The sequence below is a fragment of the Nematostella vectensis genome, chromosome 11 (assembly GCF_932526225.1).
Source record: "Nematostella vectensis chromosome 11, jaNemVect1.1, whole genome shotgun sequence".
In the NCBI taxonomy this organism is placed as follows: Eukaryota; Metazoa; Cnidaria; class Anthozoa; order Actiniaria; family Edwardsiidae; genus Nematostella; species Nematostella vectensis.
Genome location: NC_064044.1, coordinates 7,653,475 through 7,670,642, shown reverse-complemented (window position 1 = coordinate 7,670,642; position 17,168 = coordinate 7,653,475). Strand labels below are relative to the sequence as shown.

Here is a 17,168-nt window from a genome sequence, read left to right as displayed (position 1 = left end):
TTTCACTATGGAAACTCCATATAACTTGACATTTCTTTCCCCCACAATGCTATAAAAAGTGTTATGCTTACTAATATATTTGTTTATGCTAGAGCTGCATGATCAACCAAATAATTTTATTTACAGAAAAAAATTACCATTTCAGATTAACAAAATATCCTCCATTTTCTCCATAATTCCTCTTTGGGACATAACACTGGACAAGTGAAGGGGGTAAAAAAATATTTTCACTCTCGGAAAAGAAAAAAGTCATTCTGTTTTGCAGGCAAGAAAAAAAAGGAATGATTAAAACAAGCTCCCTTTCCTCCAATAACCAAACATACATACCCCATTTTGTAATAATCTGTCCTTAGGTCATTGTGGACATTGTTTATCCATTTTCGATTGTCATATGACTTGTTGGTAATTTTAATGTTTTTTTTTTTCAGGATTGTTGTTGTGGAATTATTTCCTTGTACATAAATCACCATGGCTGACCATCATAGCAACAACACCTAGACAGTTTATTGTTATTTTGTTTTATTAAGATCAAGAAAAAAAGCATCAGTGTACATTTCTTTGTCTAATATGCAGTGATGCCTTTACAGTGAAACAATTCCAAGCTTTTTTTTTTAGCATTTTTGCAATTGTTTCTCATTTTTGTATATATTGACAAACATCTGAATTGTCCAATTAATTTAGTTCCTCTAGTCAATGTGCATGGTCATTTTTTTTTTGTGTTCAGAAGATAAAAAACTAGCTAATAAGGTTGCCTTTTACACCTAAATAATACCTCTAACATGCTGTCAAAATATATGAGTAGTCAATCAACCACTTATGGTTGTGCACAAAGAAATCTAAATTTATCAAGTTAACGTTTATCAACAAGCAATGTTTTATGGTATTTTTTTTCTGTAGCAGCCTTATTGAGTGGCTTTCCTCTTGCTAATGAAAAATGACATTATATTGACAGATGACGCAGAAAATAAGCAATTGTGAAATCCCCTATTCTAATCTTGGTTCAACTTCCAGCATGGTCTGGATTTTGGACCAAGACTGGCTACAAAAGATTCAATAAATGATTAAGTTTGAAAACAACTTCCTCGTTCTGTAATTATTCTTATTTCGTTCTGATATTTGCGTGAAATCGTATGCTCATAAGGCACATTTATTTTCATTCTGTTAGAAATTACTTTTCCTTATTGTGCAAACACTTTTAATGTGCGTGTTAAAAACATGATTGCATTGATCTTTCACTTTCGTGATATTTGGTGGCTCCTAAAAGAGCCTTTGTTTGTGCGTCTTATGTTCACTTGTGTTTTTTCTCGGACTTCTTGGGCAAAAGCACGGCCTGGATGTTTGGAAGCACACCACCCTGAGAGATGGTGACACCGTGGAGCAGCCTGTTCAACTCCTCGTCGTTCCTGACGGCCAACTGCAAATGACGAGGGATGATCCTGGTCTTTTTGTTGTCGCGGGCAGCGTTGCCGGCCAACTCGAGGATCTCAGCGCTCAGGTACTCGAGCACGGCGGCCATGTAGACCGGAGCGCCTGCACCAACACGCTTGGCGTAGTTGCCTTTGCGCAGAAAACGATGGACTCTGCCAACGGGAAACTGTAGGCCGGCTTTTGCAGAACGAGACTTGCCTTTAGCTCGCGATTTACCGCCCTTACCACGTCCTGACATTTTATCAATCTGATTTCAAACAATTGTGTTTCCAAAGTATAGAGTGATATGGGGGGAAAATTGAAAAAAAGCGCGATTTTATACACCGAGTCGGATTGAAATGCACCAATCAGAAAATATCGTGCACTTTTATGGGTTTTACATCCTGGTTCCCTTTACGAGAGATAAGAAATGAGCCAATAGACAATATTTTTTTTTAATCCAGAAACCATTTCGAATTTTTCCCGCTTTTTTCTTCTCCCGCCTTTTTCTCCGCTTACGACAGCCAATCAAAGCCCTGGGATTTCGATCCTCAAGCCATTCCACTGCTGACATATAGCTAACCAATAGAAATTCTGGAACTTCGATTCCAATGTGTTCTACTAGTTTTCGTTGAGGTAGGACTTGATTTAGGCCAATCATAACATGGGATTTTCGATCCGAAAGCCAGTAAAGTGAGAAAGTGTAATTTCGATCCGCCATACTCTCATATAAATAGTGGTCGGTAATAACTGCTCATCAGTTTGATTCCAAAACTACTTGCGTTTGATATTCTATGCGATAAAATGCCGCCAAAAGTCAAAGCAGCAAAGAAAGGAGGGAAGAAGCAGGCCGGAGACAAGAAAAAGAGGAATCGTAGACGCAAGGAGAGCTATGCTATCTACATCTATAAAGTCCTTCGTCAAGTCCACCCCGACACCGGTATCTCGAGCAAGGCCATGGGCATCATGAACTCGTTCGTGAACGACATCTTCGAGCGCATCGCTGGTGAGGCTTCCCGCCTAGCACACTACAACAAGAAGCACACCATCTCTTCCCGAGAAGTCCAAACGGCCGTTCGTTTGCTTCTCCCCGGGGAGCTGGCCAAACACGCCGTGAGCGAGGGAACCAAGGCCGTCACCAAGTACACCAGCAGCAAGTGAACGGCACAGTCCGTGCTGCACCAAACAACGGCTCTTTTAGGAGCCACCACTTCTTAGAAAGTGAATGATTGTGATTGCTCTCCGATATGTGTGGAAATAAATAAATGCTTACCAACCTCTGAAGCGTTATATGTGATATCCCGCCATTGCCTGCTCATCACTCTCTGGGAATCAAAAATTGTTTTACAAAGTCAAATTTTGCCGTTTTGCGTATAAACGATAAACGTGCGTAAGAACTCGAGGATCCATTTCATTATTTTTTTACCCTTCGTCAATTTCTTGAAAGGAAAATTAACCCATAGATACAGTGGTTTTCTTTTTCACCTTCTTACCTTTGGACTACCTGTGTCAGAGCCCGCGATTCGGGCTCGTAGCGACACATTTGAGCATGCGTAAAATCAATTAAGCCGCCATTTTGAAAATTGCTGTGTCATTCGCGAAAAGTGATTGTGCCGGTTTTCCTTTTCTCTGTACTTCTTTAACTAACATAAAGCAATGGATAGGATTTTACGGCTTGGCTCTGGTGGTATCCCGGGGGTTGGACAGGTAAGGGAGACTACCGGACGTAAAATATGAGAACAAAATGTAACCTTGACAATGTGCTTTTTATCATTTCATTTTGTTGCAACTTGTCTTAAATTGTTCCATGATAGATATTATGGTAGAAATGTTTTACTTACTAGACCTTTAAATTAAGAAAATCATCTTGGTGTTAAATTTAGTTTTAATGTCGTCGGATGAATGAGAAAATATAGGGCTGACAATTTTTGTCTCATTGTTTTTGTGTTTTGTTTTGTTTTTTTTTGTCATTATAGGCGCCGCCGAGTGATGCCCCCGTTGTGGACACAGCAGAACAAGTGTATATATCCTCCTTAGCTTTACTTAAGGTAATGCTTAATTTCTAACTTTTCTCATAGAAGCATCAATAGTAATGTAGAGCCTCACTGACTCAGATAACTCAATTCCTCTGCTAACTCATATAATTCAAATTCCCTAATAAGCTTAGATAACTCAAATTACCCCACTAACTCGAACTTAGAACACTCAAATTCCCCTGCTAATTCAAACTCATGTAACTCAAATTCCCTGCAAACTCAAATTTAGATACAGTTGAAGCTCTCAAAGACCACCTTGGGAACTGAAAATTGTGGTCATTAACGGAGCTGGTCTTTTACGAGAGCTTGCTCTCATAAGCGACCACTGGGCGCTGTAACGATATCCGGTTTATACAACTTCCGGTGACGTCACACACCACGTGCGTAGACACGCTTGTACGAGTTTCGTAGACTTGTAGTTGTTGTTCTTTGAGATAAAGACTAAAATCGTCTCATATGTCTCGGTGTTCTTCTTCGTTCTTCATCGTTCCTTCAGCTAAGAAACGATACATGGTGTCAGAAATAGAGGATTCACAGTCTCTGTAAAAGAATACAGTGAGAAGAGAACCCAAAATGCCAGACGAAAGCGGAGAGTCGACGAGTGTGCCTGGGTTTGTACAAACCAACCTCCAACTACCGCAAAAGTTAGAGACGAGAGGCAACTTAGCTAACAATTGGAAGACCTTTAAAAGGCTCTGGATAAACTACGAAATAGCCTCGCAACTGGATAAACAGAGAATGGAGCTGAGAACGGCTACTTTGATTTCATGCATTGGTCCCGAAGCACTTGAGATCTACGACGGTTTGCCCTTTGCAAACGAAGAGGACAAAACAAATATCAATCGCATTATGGAGCTCATGGAAGCGCACTGCGTTGGAGAAACGAATGAGATCTATGAAAGGTATTTGTTTAACCGAAGAAACCAGGAAAATGGTGAGTCAGTAGAAAGCTTTATCGCTGCACTTAGATCACTTGCTAAAACTTGTAATTACGGCGAATTGCAAGATGGAATGATTAGGGACAGAATCGTAGTCGGAATAGCCGACAACAGTATTAGGAAGAAATTGCTGACGGAAGCTAAACTCACCTTAGCAAAGTGTGTTGACATATGCCGTGCAAATGAAGCTACTGCTAAAAGGCTAAAGGAAATGTCCCAGCAATCCGGCGAAATAAGCGCTATTACCACAGGCCCCCCGCGCAGAAAAACAGGGTCAAAAGGGGGTAGAAGGCAGGAATCTAGAAAACCGCCACATACGGATAGCAGCAAATCAAATCCCCACCCCAAATGTAAATTCTGCCATAGATTACACCCTAGAGCTAAAGAAAAATGCCCTGCTTGGCAGAAAACATGTGATACATGTGGAGAACTTAATCACTTCTCAGTAGCATGTAAGGCTCTAAAAGCAAGCAAGAAGGGTAAGAAACCAATACACAATCTTGATTATGAAAGTTACAGTGACTATGGTGCATTATTTACTGTGGAGTCTGTGGGCACTCTGAACACAAATCCACTCAGCCCTAAGAAAATTTATGCACACATGCGCCTTCGTGATGAGCTAATCAAGTTCCAATTAGATTGTGGAGCCACAGTCAATATCTTGCCAGAAGATTTGTATAAGAAAGTTTTCAATGACCCAAAATTGAAACGCTTACAGAAAAGCAGCGCAACACTAGTCATGTTTAACAAGTCAGAGCTAAAACCGCTAGGGGTGGTCAACATAGAAACCCTCAACCCAAGGAATAATGATCTACTGCTGACGAAGTTTGCAATAGTCCCTAGAGGCTACACCCCACTGCTAGGTGCACAGTCCGTGCAGAATTTCAAGCTAATGACAGTGAACAGTGAGAACATTATGTCTTTGTCAGACTCAAGCCCAACCTTAGACCCAGTTAGTGAATTTCCAGATGTGTTTAAAGGGGAGGGTAAACTAGATCAAAAGCTACACCTAGAGCTCGATGCAACTGTCCCCCCTGTGATCCTCCCAGTCAGGAAGGTGCCCCTGGCAGTACGAGAACCACTCAAGAACGAAATTGATCGGTTAGTGGGGTTAGGAGTCCTTCAGTCGGTAGATGTTCCCACAGAATGGGTATCCTCAATGGTTGTTGTCAAGAAGCCTAACGGAAAGATAAGACTCTGCATAGATCCGAAGCCCCTTAACAAAGCGTTAAAGAGGAATAGATACCCTCTACCAGTGATTGATGACTTACTTCCGCAGCTTACTAATGCCAAGGTGTTCAGTGTTGTAGATGCGAAGAACGGATTCTGGCATATACAACTGGATGACAAGAGTAGTTTCCTGACTACATTTGGCACCCCATGGGGAAGGTACAGGTGGACGAGGATGCCGTTCGGTATCGCCCCAGCCCCCGAAGAGTTCCAGAGGAGATTGGTACAAGCACTAGAAGGCCTGGAGGGTGTCAAACCAATCTTCGATGACATCCTTATCTTCGGAAAAGGTGACTCCAAAGAAGAAGCCATCAGAGATCATGATGCTAAGTTGAGATCCCTCCTCGAGCGCTGTCGCCAAAAGGGTATCAAACTCAACAAGGAGAAGCTGCAGCTGCGTTGTGCTGAAGTCAAGTTCATGGGTCACGTGGTATCGACAGACGGGTTGAAGCCAGACCCCGACAAGTTACAGGGTATTGAAGAAATGCCTACACCAACAAACAAGCAAGATATCAAGAGGTTGCTTGGTATGGCAAATTACCTCCAGAAGTTTGCACCGAATCTCTCAGAAGCAGCTGCACCGATGCGCGAAGTGCTCAGAGAAGAGAACCAGTTCCACTGGGACGAGCAAGTACAAGGACAAAGCTTCAAGAATGTGAAGAAGATTGTTTCACAAGCACCAGTTCTGAAGTTCTTCGACCCACACGAAGAAGTCGAGCTGCAGTGTGATGCATCAGAGAAAGGGATGGGAGCCTGTCTAATGCAGAAGGGACAGCCCGTCGCATATGCGTCACGTTCTCTGACAGAAACCGAGAAGAACTATGCTCAGATTGAGAAAGAAATGCTGTCCATTGTATTTGGAGTAGAGCGCTTCGAGCATTATCTGTATGGACGGCCAATAAAAGTTGAAACGGATCACAAACCTCTTGAAAGCATTTTCAAGAAAAGCCTCATTAGTGCCCCCAAGCGCCTACAAAGAATGATGTTGCGACTACAGAAGTTTGACCTGCAAGTCAACTATAAGAGAGGAGCTGAAATGTACCTTGCAGACACCCTAAGCAGAGCCTTCCGAGGGCAGAAGAGGAGTGCTAGTCGAGATGATGTAGGAGATGTGATGCTACTAGGAGAGATGAGAGGTACGACTGAACGAGAAGTAGAAAGTATTGACATGATACAGTTTCTACCTGTCTCCGAAGCTACTCAAGCATCACTACGACAAGCTACAGAGCAGGACACAGCTATGAGAGAGCTGAAGTCTATAATCCGACAAGGCTGGCCAGAGGTGAAGGATGACGTTCCTGTGAGCATCAGAGATTACTACTCTTTTAGAGATGAGTTATCACTACAAAACGGCCTGGTCTTCAAAGGAGAGAGGTTAGTGATTCCAAACAGTTCCAGAGTAGAAATGTTGGCTAAGATACATGCCAGTCACATAGGGATCCAGGGATGTCTCCGTAGGGCTAGAGAAGTCCTATACTGGCCGGGAATGAATAAAGAAGTAGAAGAGTATGTTGCCAAATGTGAGATTTGCAACAGTCACTTATCAGAGCAAGGCAAAGAGCCAATCATATGCCATGAAATCCCCAACCGCCCATGGGAGAAAGTAGGCATAGACCTGTTTGAACTGAATGGGAAAGACTTTGTACTAACAGTTGATTACTATTCAGGCTTCTTTGAGGTTGACAGGTTGGAAGGCAAGACTGCGAAAGAAGTGATGAGGAAGATCAAACCACATGTGGCCAGACATGGTATTCCAGACCAGATTATGAGTGACAATGGCCCGCCATTCGACTCGCATGAGTTTAGACAGTTTACAAACAGCTATGGAATTGAACATGTGACCAGCTCCCCAGGCTATGCCCAATCCAATGGAAAAGTAGAGAATGCAATCAAGACGGCAAAGAATCTGATGAAAAAAGCCACAGAATCAAACAAAGACCCGTACTTGGCTCTACTGGATTGGCGGAATACACCAAGCGAAACAGTTGGTTATTCACCAGTTCAAAGATTGTTCAATAGGAGAACCAAGACACTCCTACCAACTTCCAGCAGACTCTTGAAACCATCAGTGCCCAGAGATGTACGCCAGAAGCTCACGCTACAGAAGGCTAGGCAAAGCTTGAATTACAACTGTGGAGCAAAGGAGTTAGAAGAGCTGAAACAAGGAGATGTTGTGCGTCTACAACCTACAAAGACAGTGGGAAGGGCCAAGCAATGGAAGCAAGCAAGAGTTGAAGGAAAAGTTGATATTCGATCATATCAGGTACGTACTGAAGACGGACGGGTTTACCGACGAAACAGACGACACCTGCGGAAAACCAGAGAGCAGATGCAGCCACCGCAGCAAGAAGACATAGAAATGCACTTCCATTTCCCAAGCAGACCTGCTAAACCGGTGATGCCTACGACACACAAACAGCAGCAGCAGGAGAAACAACCTTCAGAGAAAGCCCCGGAGAATGCTGCCCAGGATGTCCCCGATGTCCCAGCGGAGCAACGCACGCGTTCAGGAAGGGTTGTGAAACCGCCTGTACGTTTTCAATAGTTTTATTATCCAGGACAGTGACATTTTGTTAGTGTATTTTTTTTTAAATTTTGGAAGGGGAGATGTAACGATATCCGGTTTATACAACTTCCGGTGACGTCACACACCACGTGCGTAGACACGCTTGTACGAGTTTCGTAGACTTGTAGTTGTTGTTCTTTGAGATAAAGACTAAAATCGTCTCATATGTCTCGGTGTTCTTCTTCGTTCTTCATCGTTCCTTCAGCTAAGAAACGATACAGGCGCCAAAAACTTGAACAATAGGTGTTGGTCGCTTACAGGGGCTTAATTAAAATGCTGGAATCTAAAAGTTAACGTGATAATATTTTTGTTAATTGCTTGATTTTAAAACTAGGCATTTGACTTATTCTGAGAGTGAGTTGTTTTATTTAATAGCAATTAATTCTATGCAAAGTAGCTCGTTGTGCTCGTTTATATCGACGACTTTAGCTCTTTGACATGAGAATATCTTCTGCGTCTACGACTATCGCATGGCGTCTTTTGTTAGCCGATTTCTAAAGCGTGCATGGCAATTGTAACTGGAAAAAGGATAAATCGTGGAGCTGGCAATGGACTAGAGATTCCTTGCATTTATACATTTTCTTGAGACAAAGAAATGTCAATCCCATGGTTGAAATTGAAGTTAGAAAATTGTAATTATGAAATTCTTTAATGCTTGCCTACTGGAAAGGCAGCTTTTGTGAAACATTACCACTTTATATTTGATTTCAGGATGCATTGGATATGATGTTTATCAGGTGTTGACTGATGTTGTAAAGCCAAAAATCATTGTGGTCGCTTATGAGAGCTTAAAAATATAAGAAAATTTCAGTTGGTGGTTTGAGTTGTGGTCGTTAACGGAACTGGTCGCACCGATAAGTTGGTCACCTACGAGAGCTTAGAATTACAGAGTTTGTTTGATAATTCAATCGGTGATTCTGGATCGTGGTCGTAATCCGAGCTGGTCGCTTACGAGAGCGGTCGCTCAGAGAGCTTCGACTGTCATTCAAATGAACCCCCCTAACACTCAAACTTCAAATTCCCTGCTAACTCAGACTTAGATTCCCACATAACTAGAACTGAATCTGATTTCCCTTGGATTTGATCCTAAGTTTCGTTCACTTTTTCTTGGATAAATTGAACTAAAATCCTGGCTAGAGCCAGGGTCTCATAGAAAGACAGTCCTAAATCACTATGATGTAAGCAACACTGAATACAGTATTAAAAAAATACCTTGAAACCATTTGCTTGCATTTGAATTGTCTCATTCTCATATGAGTTTTTTATCTTTCATGTCTTTGCTGAATTTCTAGATGTTAAAACATGGTAAGTGATGGAACAGTATAAAGTTGTATACAAACAGTGCCAAATAAATATTAGCAACATATGCAACATTAAGCACTTAATAAACGTTTTTTTGTATGTTCTTGATGGTTGCAACTGTTGACACCATAAAATCACTTCCTATCTTTTCTTCATATTCTGTTTTCGCTGTTTTTTTTTTGTCTATGATAACAAAAAACAACAGATTTGGCTGTTCATGGAATCACAAAGTGTATATTCCAATTTGTTGATTGTTTTCCATTTTTATCCGTGATTACCAGGCCGTGCTGGTGTGCCCATGGAAGTTATGGGCCTGATGTTGGGAGAGTTTGTTGATGATTATACTGTGAGAGTCATTGATGTCTTTGCTATGCCACAGAGTGGAACTGTAAGTTAACTAGTTGCTAAATTGGCAAGAGTTGAATAATGATCAGGCAGTAGGAACAGACCTTGTAAGGCTATATTCTGATAATAATTCTTAAAATTCCCCTCTAATTTTGCACTGAAATTTTGTTGCATAGTCTCAGCACAATGAGCTCACCTCTACGGTTTAAATAAAGTTAGAGTTGTTTTTTTAAAAAAGAGATACCAACGCACTAACTCAACAACAATGCAAAGCTAATAGCTTTGCATTGTTGTTGAGTTAGTGCGTTGGTATCTCTTGTCTACTTTTTCGGCACCCGGTGCCCTTGTCTCTTTTTACTAGGTATGTCGTGACATGGAAGCCATGGAGACAGCCGTTAGACCTCTAACCAATAAGAGAGCGCCGGAAAGCACCGAGCGCCAAAAAAGTAGACAAGAGATACAAACGCACACACGCACTAAATCAACAACATTGCAAAGCTTTTAAAAAAAAAGCTCTAACTTTATTCAAACCGTAGGTGAGCTCCCTGTGGTCTGAGCGACTACCTCAAAGCGTGGGGGCCGTCCCCGACTCACTAGCCGAATGGTGCCAGACTAATGAAAATATTGGGGCATGCAGATAACTCAGAATCCATTGTTCTTAAGCCCTATGGTTGGTATGGTTCAATAAGTGACAGATGTGTCTTTAGGATGCATCTGTTTTTTATAAGCTGCTCAAGATAAAAAAGAAAATGAATTCTGTTAGAGTGTGAATGTAGCACAGGCTGCAGGACTTCCATGTGCTTGTTTCTGACAAGGTTACAGTACAAAGGGCTGAGTTTGTTATTATTATCTTTACATGGTCTGAAATCTGTTTGTTTTCCATAGGGTGTTAGTGTAGAAGCAGTGGATCCTGTCTTCCAAGCTAAAATGTTAGACATGCTTAAACAGACTGGAAGGTATGAAGGGAACACAGGTGGCTCAAATCCAATTATCACATTCCAAATCAGTGCCTTTTCATCATGTAATATGAAAAACAAAGGATTCTGGTACATGCAGTCATGGTATTGGGAAATGTGAAATGACTTTGGAACTTCATATTAACAAGGTTTTCAAAAAAAATAGACGCAGTCAATTAAGTTTTAATAAAAGATTAGTTATCCCCTTTTTGAGTCTGTGTTTCTTTATCCAGGCCAGAGATGGTGGTCGGCTGGTATCATTCTCACCCAGGGTTTGGATGCTGGCTTTCAGGAGTGGATATAAACACTCAACAGGTAAGCACCCCCTTCCCCCCTCCCCTACCACAACCAAAACTAATGACACAAAACACCCCCTCCTCCCCCCACCACAACCAAAACTAATCACCCAACCCTCCCACCCCCACCACAACCAAAGCTAATGACACAACCCTCCCACCCCTCCTATCCCCCCTACAACCAAAACTAATCACACAACCCTCCCACCCCTCCTATCCCCACCACAACCAAAACTAATGACAACCCTCCCACCCCTCCTATCCCCACCACAACCAAAACTAATGACACAACCCTCCCACCCCTCCTATCCCCACCACAACCAAAACTAATCACACAACCCTCCCACCCCTCCTATCCCCACCACAACCAAAACTAAATACACAACCCTCCCACCCCTCCTATCCCATACCACAACCAAAACTAATCACACAACCCCCCCCCCCCCTCCTCCCCTCACCACAACCAAAACTAATCCCACCCCTCCTATCCCCCACCACAACCATAACTAATCACACCCCCTCCCCCCCCCCCACCAGAACCATAACTAATCACGAAACAAACATTCAATTTAATCACCTTCTCTTCCTGGTGTATGTTATTGTGGACAAAGTCCTCTATGAAATAATACACTATTTATAAATCCTCATTCAAAGTGGTATTTTATCTAATACCATATGCTTTCTTTACAGAGTTTTGAGGCTCTTTCAGAAAGGGCCGTTGCAGTTGTAGTAGACCCAATACAGAGTGTAAAAGGAAAGGTGAGGAGTCTATTGTAACCCAATGCTTTATTTTTAACGGTGCGCAGCATTCTTGCATTCTTGATCATGTGTTCTGGAACTCTAGAATTGCTGTTGTTGAGCTAACAAATGTTTGTTTCATTTACTCTGTCTGAAGGTTGTAATTGATGCTTTCCGACTTATCAACCCTAATATGATGGTGTTAGGCCAAGAGCCCAGACAAACTACTTCAAACCTTGGACATCTACAAAAGCCATCGATACAGGTGCACATGTGAAGACTCATGTGGAAACATGCCCTTGAATTTTCCATTGTATCTTTCCCACTTGCAGAAGTGATGGATAGTTTGCGAAACAATAACAGAAAGCTTCCATTCCTTTGGTGCAACAAAAACACAAAAAATTGATTAAGTGAAGCTTGTATCCTAGTTTTCACCTGAGCCATGAAAAATGGCCATTTTGCTCCGGTTTTTTCAGGGAAACACAGCACTAGTGTTAAACTTGCTTTCCCTCAAGCTAAAAGCCTTTTTATGCTATCCACTTATTCCTAGGAAAATATCAAACCACCAAAGGATCCCTATTCCTGATGTTATTAGAGCCATTAATACTTTGTATGCAAGTGTTGACCTTTTTTTTTACTCTAGGCTATGATCCATGGTCTCAATAGACACTACTATTCGATCTCTATCAACTACAGGAAGAATGAACTGGAACAAAAGGTCTGCAATATCTCATTGTTATTTTATCTAGATCTTATTGGCCTTGGCATCATAAAAATTTGTCTTGTATGGCCCATGCAAAAAAGGTCCTTTCAAGGCCTTTTGTCTTGTATTTTAGATAATGTCTCATACATTTACTGTATTTTTGGCTGCTAGAAAGGGGGCCCGGGCCCCCTGGGCCACCCCCTGGCTAGGCCCCTCTGCAGACAGGTCATGATGATTAGCTATTGCCATCCAGTATAGTTTTTGCGTTTTTGATGCTGCCTAAATGCACAATGCACTCAAGCGTGTTTATTTATGCTGGGGTGGGAAGACTGGGAAGGTAATACCATGCACACACCTTTGATCTTGCCCCTGATCCCTTTTCCAAAATATTTTTTCTGGTTCCACCTGTTTGAGGTCTCGGTTTGTGTATTTTAGGCAAACTTATGGTCGAAGCTATTTTCTAAAGCACTATCAATCTATATTCCTTAGATGTTACTCAATTTACACAAGAAGACATGGATGGATGGTTTGACATTACATGACTATAGTGACCACTGCTCTGTGAATGAGAACAAAGTCAAGGTAAGATGACCTTAATGACCTCTTTTTATATTGTGAAAGGCATGAACCAGCCCTTATTGCCATATATTCATTCAAGCCTATCCCAAAGTATTTGTTTGAAACTGCGACTTTTTTGTTTCGAAAAGATCCACATCCACATGAATTGTTTGCATTTTGAAATGGCCTGTCCACACAATATGTAGACAAGATACGAAACCAATTCAAGCTCTACACTACATACGTATGCCCACCATTTCACTTGTTTACATCTCACACTCTACAGTACATACGTATGACCACCATTTCACTTGTTTACATCTCACACTCTACAGTACATACGTATGCCCACCATTTCACTTGTTTACATCTCACACTCTACAGTACATACGTATGCCCACCATTTCACTTGTTTACATCTCACACTCTACAGTACATACGTATGCCCACCATTTCACTTGTTTACATCTCACACTCTACAGTACATACGTATGACCACCATTTCACTTGTTTACATCTCACACTCTACGGTACATACGTATGCCCACCATTTCACTTGTTTACATCTCACACTCTACAGTACATACGTATGCCCACCATTTCACTTGTTTACATCTCACACTCTACAGTACATACGTATGCCCACCATTTCGCTTGTTTACATGTCACACTCTACAGTACATACGTATGCCCACCATTTCACTTGTTTACATCTCACACTCTACAGTACATACGTATGCCCACCATTTCACTTGTTTACATCTCACACTCTACGGTACATACGTATGCCCACCATTTCACTTGTTTACATCTCACACTCTACGGTACATACGTATGCCCACCATTTCACTTGTTTACATCTCACACTCTACAGTACATACGTACGCCCACCATTTCACTTGTTTACATCTCACACTCTACAGTACATACGTATGACCACCATTTCACTTGTTTACATCTCACACTCTACGGTACATACGTATGCCCACCATTTCACTTGTTTACATCTCACACTCTACGGTACATACGTATGCCCACCATTTCACTTGTTTACATCTCACACTCTACGGTACATACGTATGCCCACCATTTCACTTGTTTACATCTCACACTCTACGGTACATACGTATGACCACCATTTCACTTGTTTACATCTCACACTCTACGGTACATACGTATAACCACCATTTCACTTGTTTACATCTCACACTCTACGGTACATACGTATGACCACCATTTCACTTGTTTACATCTCACACTCTACAGTACATACGTATGCCCACCATTTCACTTGTTTACATCTCACTCTCTACAGTACATACGTATGCCCACCATTTCACTTGTTTACATCTCACACTCTACAGTACATAGGTATGCCCACCATTTCACTTGTTTACATCTCACACTCTACAGTACATACGTATGCCCACCATTTCGCTTGTTTACATGTCACACTCTACAGTACATACGTATGCCCACCATTTCACTTGTTTACATCTCACACTCTACAGTACATACGTATGCCCACCATTTCACTTGTTTACATCTCACACTCTACGGTACATACGTATGCCCACCATTTCACTTGTTTACATCTCACACTCTACGGTACATACGTATGCCCACCATTTCACTTGTTTACATCTCACACTCTACAGTACATACGTACGCCCACCATTTCACTTGTTTACATCTCACACTCTACAGTACATACGTATGACCACCATTTCACTTGTTTACATCTCACACTCTACGGTACATACGTATGCCCACCATTTCACTTGTTTACATCTCACACTCTACGGTACATACGTATGCCCACCATTTCACTTGTTTACATCTCACACTCTACGGTACATACGTATGCCCACCATTTCACTTGTTTACATCTCACACTCTACGGTACATACGTATGACCACCATTTCACTTGTTTACATCTCACACTCTACGGTACATACGTATGACCACCATTTCACTTGTTTACATCTCACACTCTACGGTACATACGTATGACCACCATTTCACTTGTTTACATCTCACACTCTACAGTACATACGTATGCCCACCATTTCACTTGTTTACATCTCACTCTCTACAGTACATACGTATGCCCACCATTTCACTTGTTTACATCTCACACTCTACACTACATACGTATGCCCACCATTTCACTTGTTTACATCTCACTCTCTACAGTAAGTGCATCATATCATTTTCGAAAAGTTTCTTTTGTTTTGTCTGTCACGGTACCAAAAGGGTATTGATTTTAAATTATTCTATTGCTCCATTTTCAATCATTGTTTTAGTGTGTAGTATGTGTGGACGATATTCATATCAATAACAAAAACATGTTTTCTAACTATAAAATGAGTAAAGGGTCTTAAATACACATTATTCCAAGCTTGTACAAACCGTTCCTTCTAAGACAACAAAATTAAACCTACAATTTTATTCCAGGAAATGCTAGACTTGGTTAAAAATTATAAAAAGGTAAGATTCGGTATTTGTATAACAAAAATGATTGCAAGTGTTTGCAATAATCTGTAATCTGAGTCCTATCTGTTCATGTCAAATGCCTGTCCTATCCCTTGAAGTGTAATTTGCGCAAGTGCTATCTCCTAGGGCAGGCATGGCACTCATATATTATTGTGTGCATCAAAATGTTATGATAATCCCAATGTAAAAAAAAACTAAAATAATATCTGATTTATGGCATAAATAAGGTCATCATCAGGGTTAAATTCTCTGTGACCACACATTTTTTGCTTTCTGAGGCTAAGTTCAAACGTCACATTATCCATGAGCCGTATTTAATACAAATGCATGCAAATGAACCAAGTTGATTGTTTCATCTTCATTTGCATGCTTTTGCATTGAATACGGCTCATGGATCTCATGGATAATATGACGTTTGAACTTAGCCTGATGGGTTAGAATTGCTGTTGACCACACCCTCTTTGATATCCCTTAGGATTTTTTTGATAAGCATGTGACTTTTTGTCACCACTGATGGTTTTGTTTTAAGGAGTTATACAAATCACAAAACGTTTTTTTTTTTTTGGAGAGTTTTTTTTTTTTGCAGTAGAAAGAGTGATGTTTCTTGTATTTGTTGCAGGCCCTTGAGGATGAAGAGACCATGACAGCAGAGCAGCTTGCCATCAAGAATGTGGGCAAGCAAGACCCCAAGCGGCATCTGGAGGAGAACGTTGACGTCCTCATGACATCTAATATTGTACAGTGTCTCTCTGCCATGCTGAATTCTGTCGTGTTTTAGCCTTAACTGGTCACCTGAAGACAGTATACTTAGGTCTGGATTATAGTTGATGCTATTTTTATTTGCTGTTCTTAAATCCGTTTCAACTGGTTGGTCTTCACTTTAGTTATTTCATATGGAATGTAACACTGGTTGTGACATCCATCCTTCTAATAATCTACACACACAAAGTGCACTAAAGGTGTAGTTTCATGTGATGTTTCTAAATGCAAGTGAGCCACTTAAACTTACTACTCCTTATTCACATTAAGGAATGGCACATGAAAAGTATAATATGTTGCTATTTCCAAGTGCTGTTCACAATGGAAATAAAAGATAAACTGGGATCATTTGCATTTATGAATGGCACATGAACTCCAACCAGGGCCTAATTTATTCTACAACAGTTATGTATTACTTGGTGCCTTTAGAAACAAGAGAATAAATATAATTATTTTATCTGGTGATAACAAGAAAAGGCTTGTTTTATCCTAGGATAAAGGCAATTTGATTGGTGACCTTTGCTTCTCTGTTTGGCGTCAGATATTATTGCATTATTGTGGTGAATAATGTCAATAAAATACACTTTGTAGATATCTTGCACCAAGTTTTTTTTTGCTGGGAGGGGGGGGGGGGGGGGGGGGGGGGCAACTGACCAAGACTCCAACAGTTAAACCCAATTTTTTTTCAAATTATGAGGAAATCACCAGTGTGCCCCCCACCAAAGTTTTCTTAGTGTCCCATGTATCATGCTCCTATTCAACCACAGTCTTTAGATGTCCAATTACAGTACTTTGAGGGGCAGAGGGTCTTCAGGGTAAAAGTGATAGGGATGCTCG

At 41.1% G+C, this 17,168-nt stretch overlaps 3 protein-coding genes across 3 annotated transcripts; 2 read left to right on the top strand and 1 right to left on the bottom strand.

Annotated features, from left to right (window-relative positions):
• Positions 1-502: 502 nt before the first annotated feature.
• LOC5518392 (late histone H2A.2.2) lies at positions 503-1,812 on the bottom strand. The gene has a single exon (XM_001638369.3). The coding sequence runs from the start codon at positions 1,664-1,666 to the stop codon at positions 1,289-1,291; it is 378 nt and encodes a 125-aa protein (XP_001638419.1). The 5' UTR covers positions 1,667-1,812; the 3' UTR covers positions 503-1,288.
• Positions 1,813-1,849: 37 nt separating this feature from the next.
• LOC5518464 (late histone H2B.L4) lies at positions 1,850-2,688 on the top strand. Its single transcript, XM_001638293.3, has one exon. It carries the CDS (start codon positions 2,212-2,214, stop codon positions 2,566-2,568), a length of 357 nt encoding a protein of 118 aa, XP_001638343.1. The 5' UTR covers positions 1,850-2,211; the 3' UTR covers positions 2,569-2,688.
• Positions 2,689-2,956: 268 nt separating this feature from the next.
• LOC5518465 (26S proteasome non-ATPase regulatory subunit 14) lies at positions 2,957-16,923 on the top strand. Its single transcript, XM_001638294.3, has 12 exons — positions 2,957-3,114; positions 3,384-3,455; positions 9,470-9,482; positions 9,761-9,867; positions 10,710-10,780; positions 11,014-11,095; positions 11,767-11,835; positions 11,972-12,079; positions 12,458-12,532; positions 13,007-13,099; positions 15,534-15,566; positions 16,192-16,923. The coding sequence occupies exons 1-12, from the start codon at positions 3,064-3,066 to the stop codon at positions 16,348-16,350; spliced, it is 933 nt and encodes a 310-aa protein (XP_001638344.1). The 5' UTR covers positions 2,957-3,063; the 3' UTR covers positions 16,351-16,923.
• The last annotated feature ends 245 nt before the right edge of the window (positions 16,924-17,168 follow it).

What these genes read in the sequence shown, in the direction of transcription:
- LOC5518465 (XM_001638294.3), top strand. Translation starts at nt 3,064, where the DNA reads ATGGATAGGATTTTACGGCTTGGCTCTGGTGGTATCCCGGGGGTTGGA. An exon ending in CTATGCCACAGAGTGGAACT is followed by an intron (nt 9,868 to 10,709) that starts GTAAGTTAACTA and finishes TGTTTTCCATAG; the next exon opens with GGTGTTAGTGTAGAAGCAGT. An exon ending in ATGCTTAAACAGACTGGAAG is followed by an intron (nt 10,781 to 11,013) that starts GTATGAAGGGAA and finishes TTCTTTATCCAG; the next exon opens with GCCAGAGATGGTGGTCGGCT.
- LOC5518392 (XM_001638369.3), bottom strand. Translation starts at nt 1,666, where the DNA reads ATGTCAGGACGTGGTAAGGGCGGTAAATCGCGAGCTAAAGGCAAGTCT.
- LOC5518464 (XM_001638293.3), top strand. Translation starts at nt 2,212, where the DNA reads ATGCCGCCAAAAGTCAAAGCAGCAAAGAAAGGAGGGAAGAAGCAGGCC.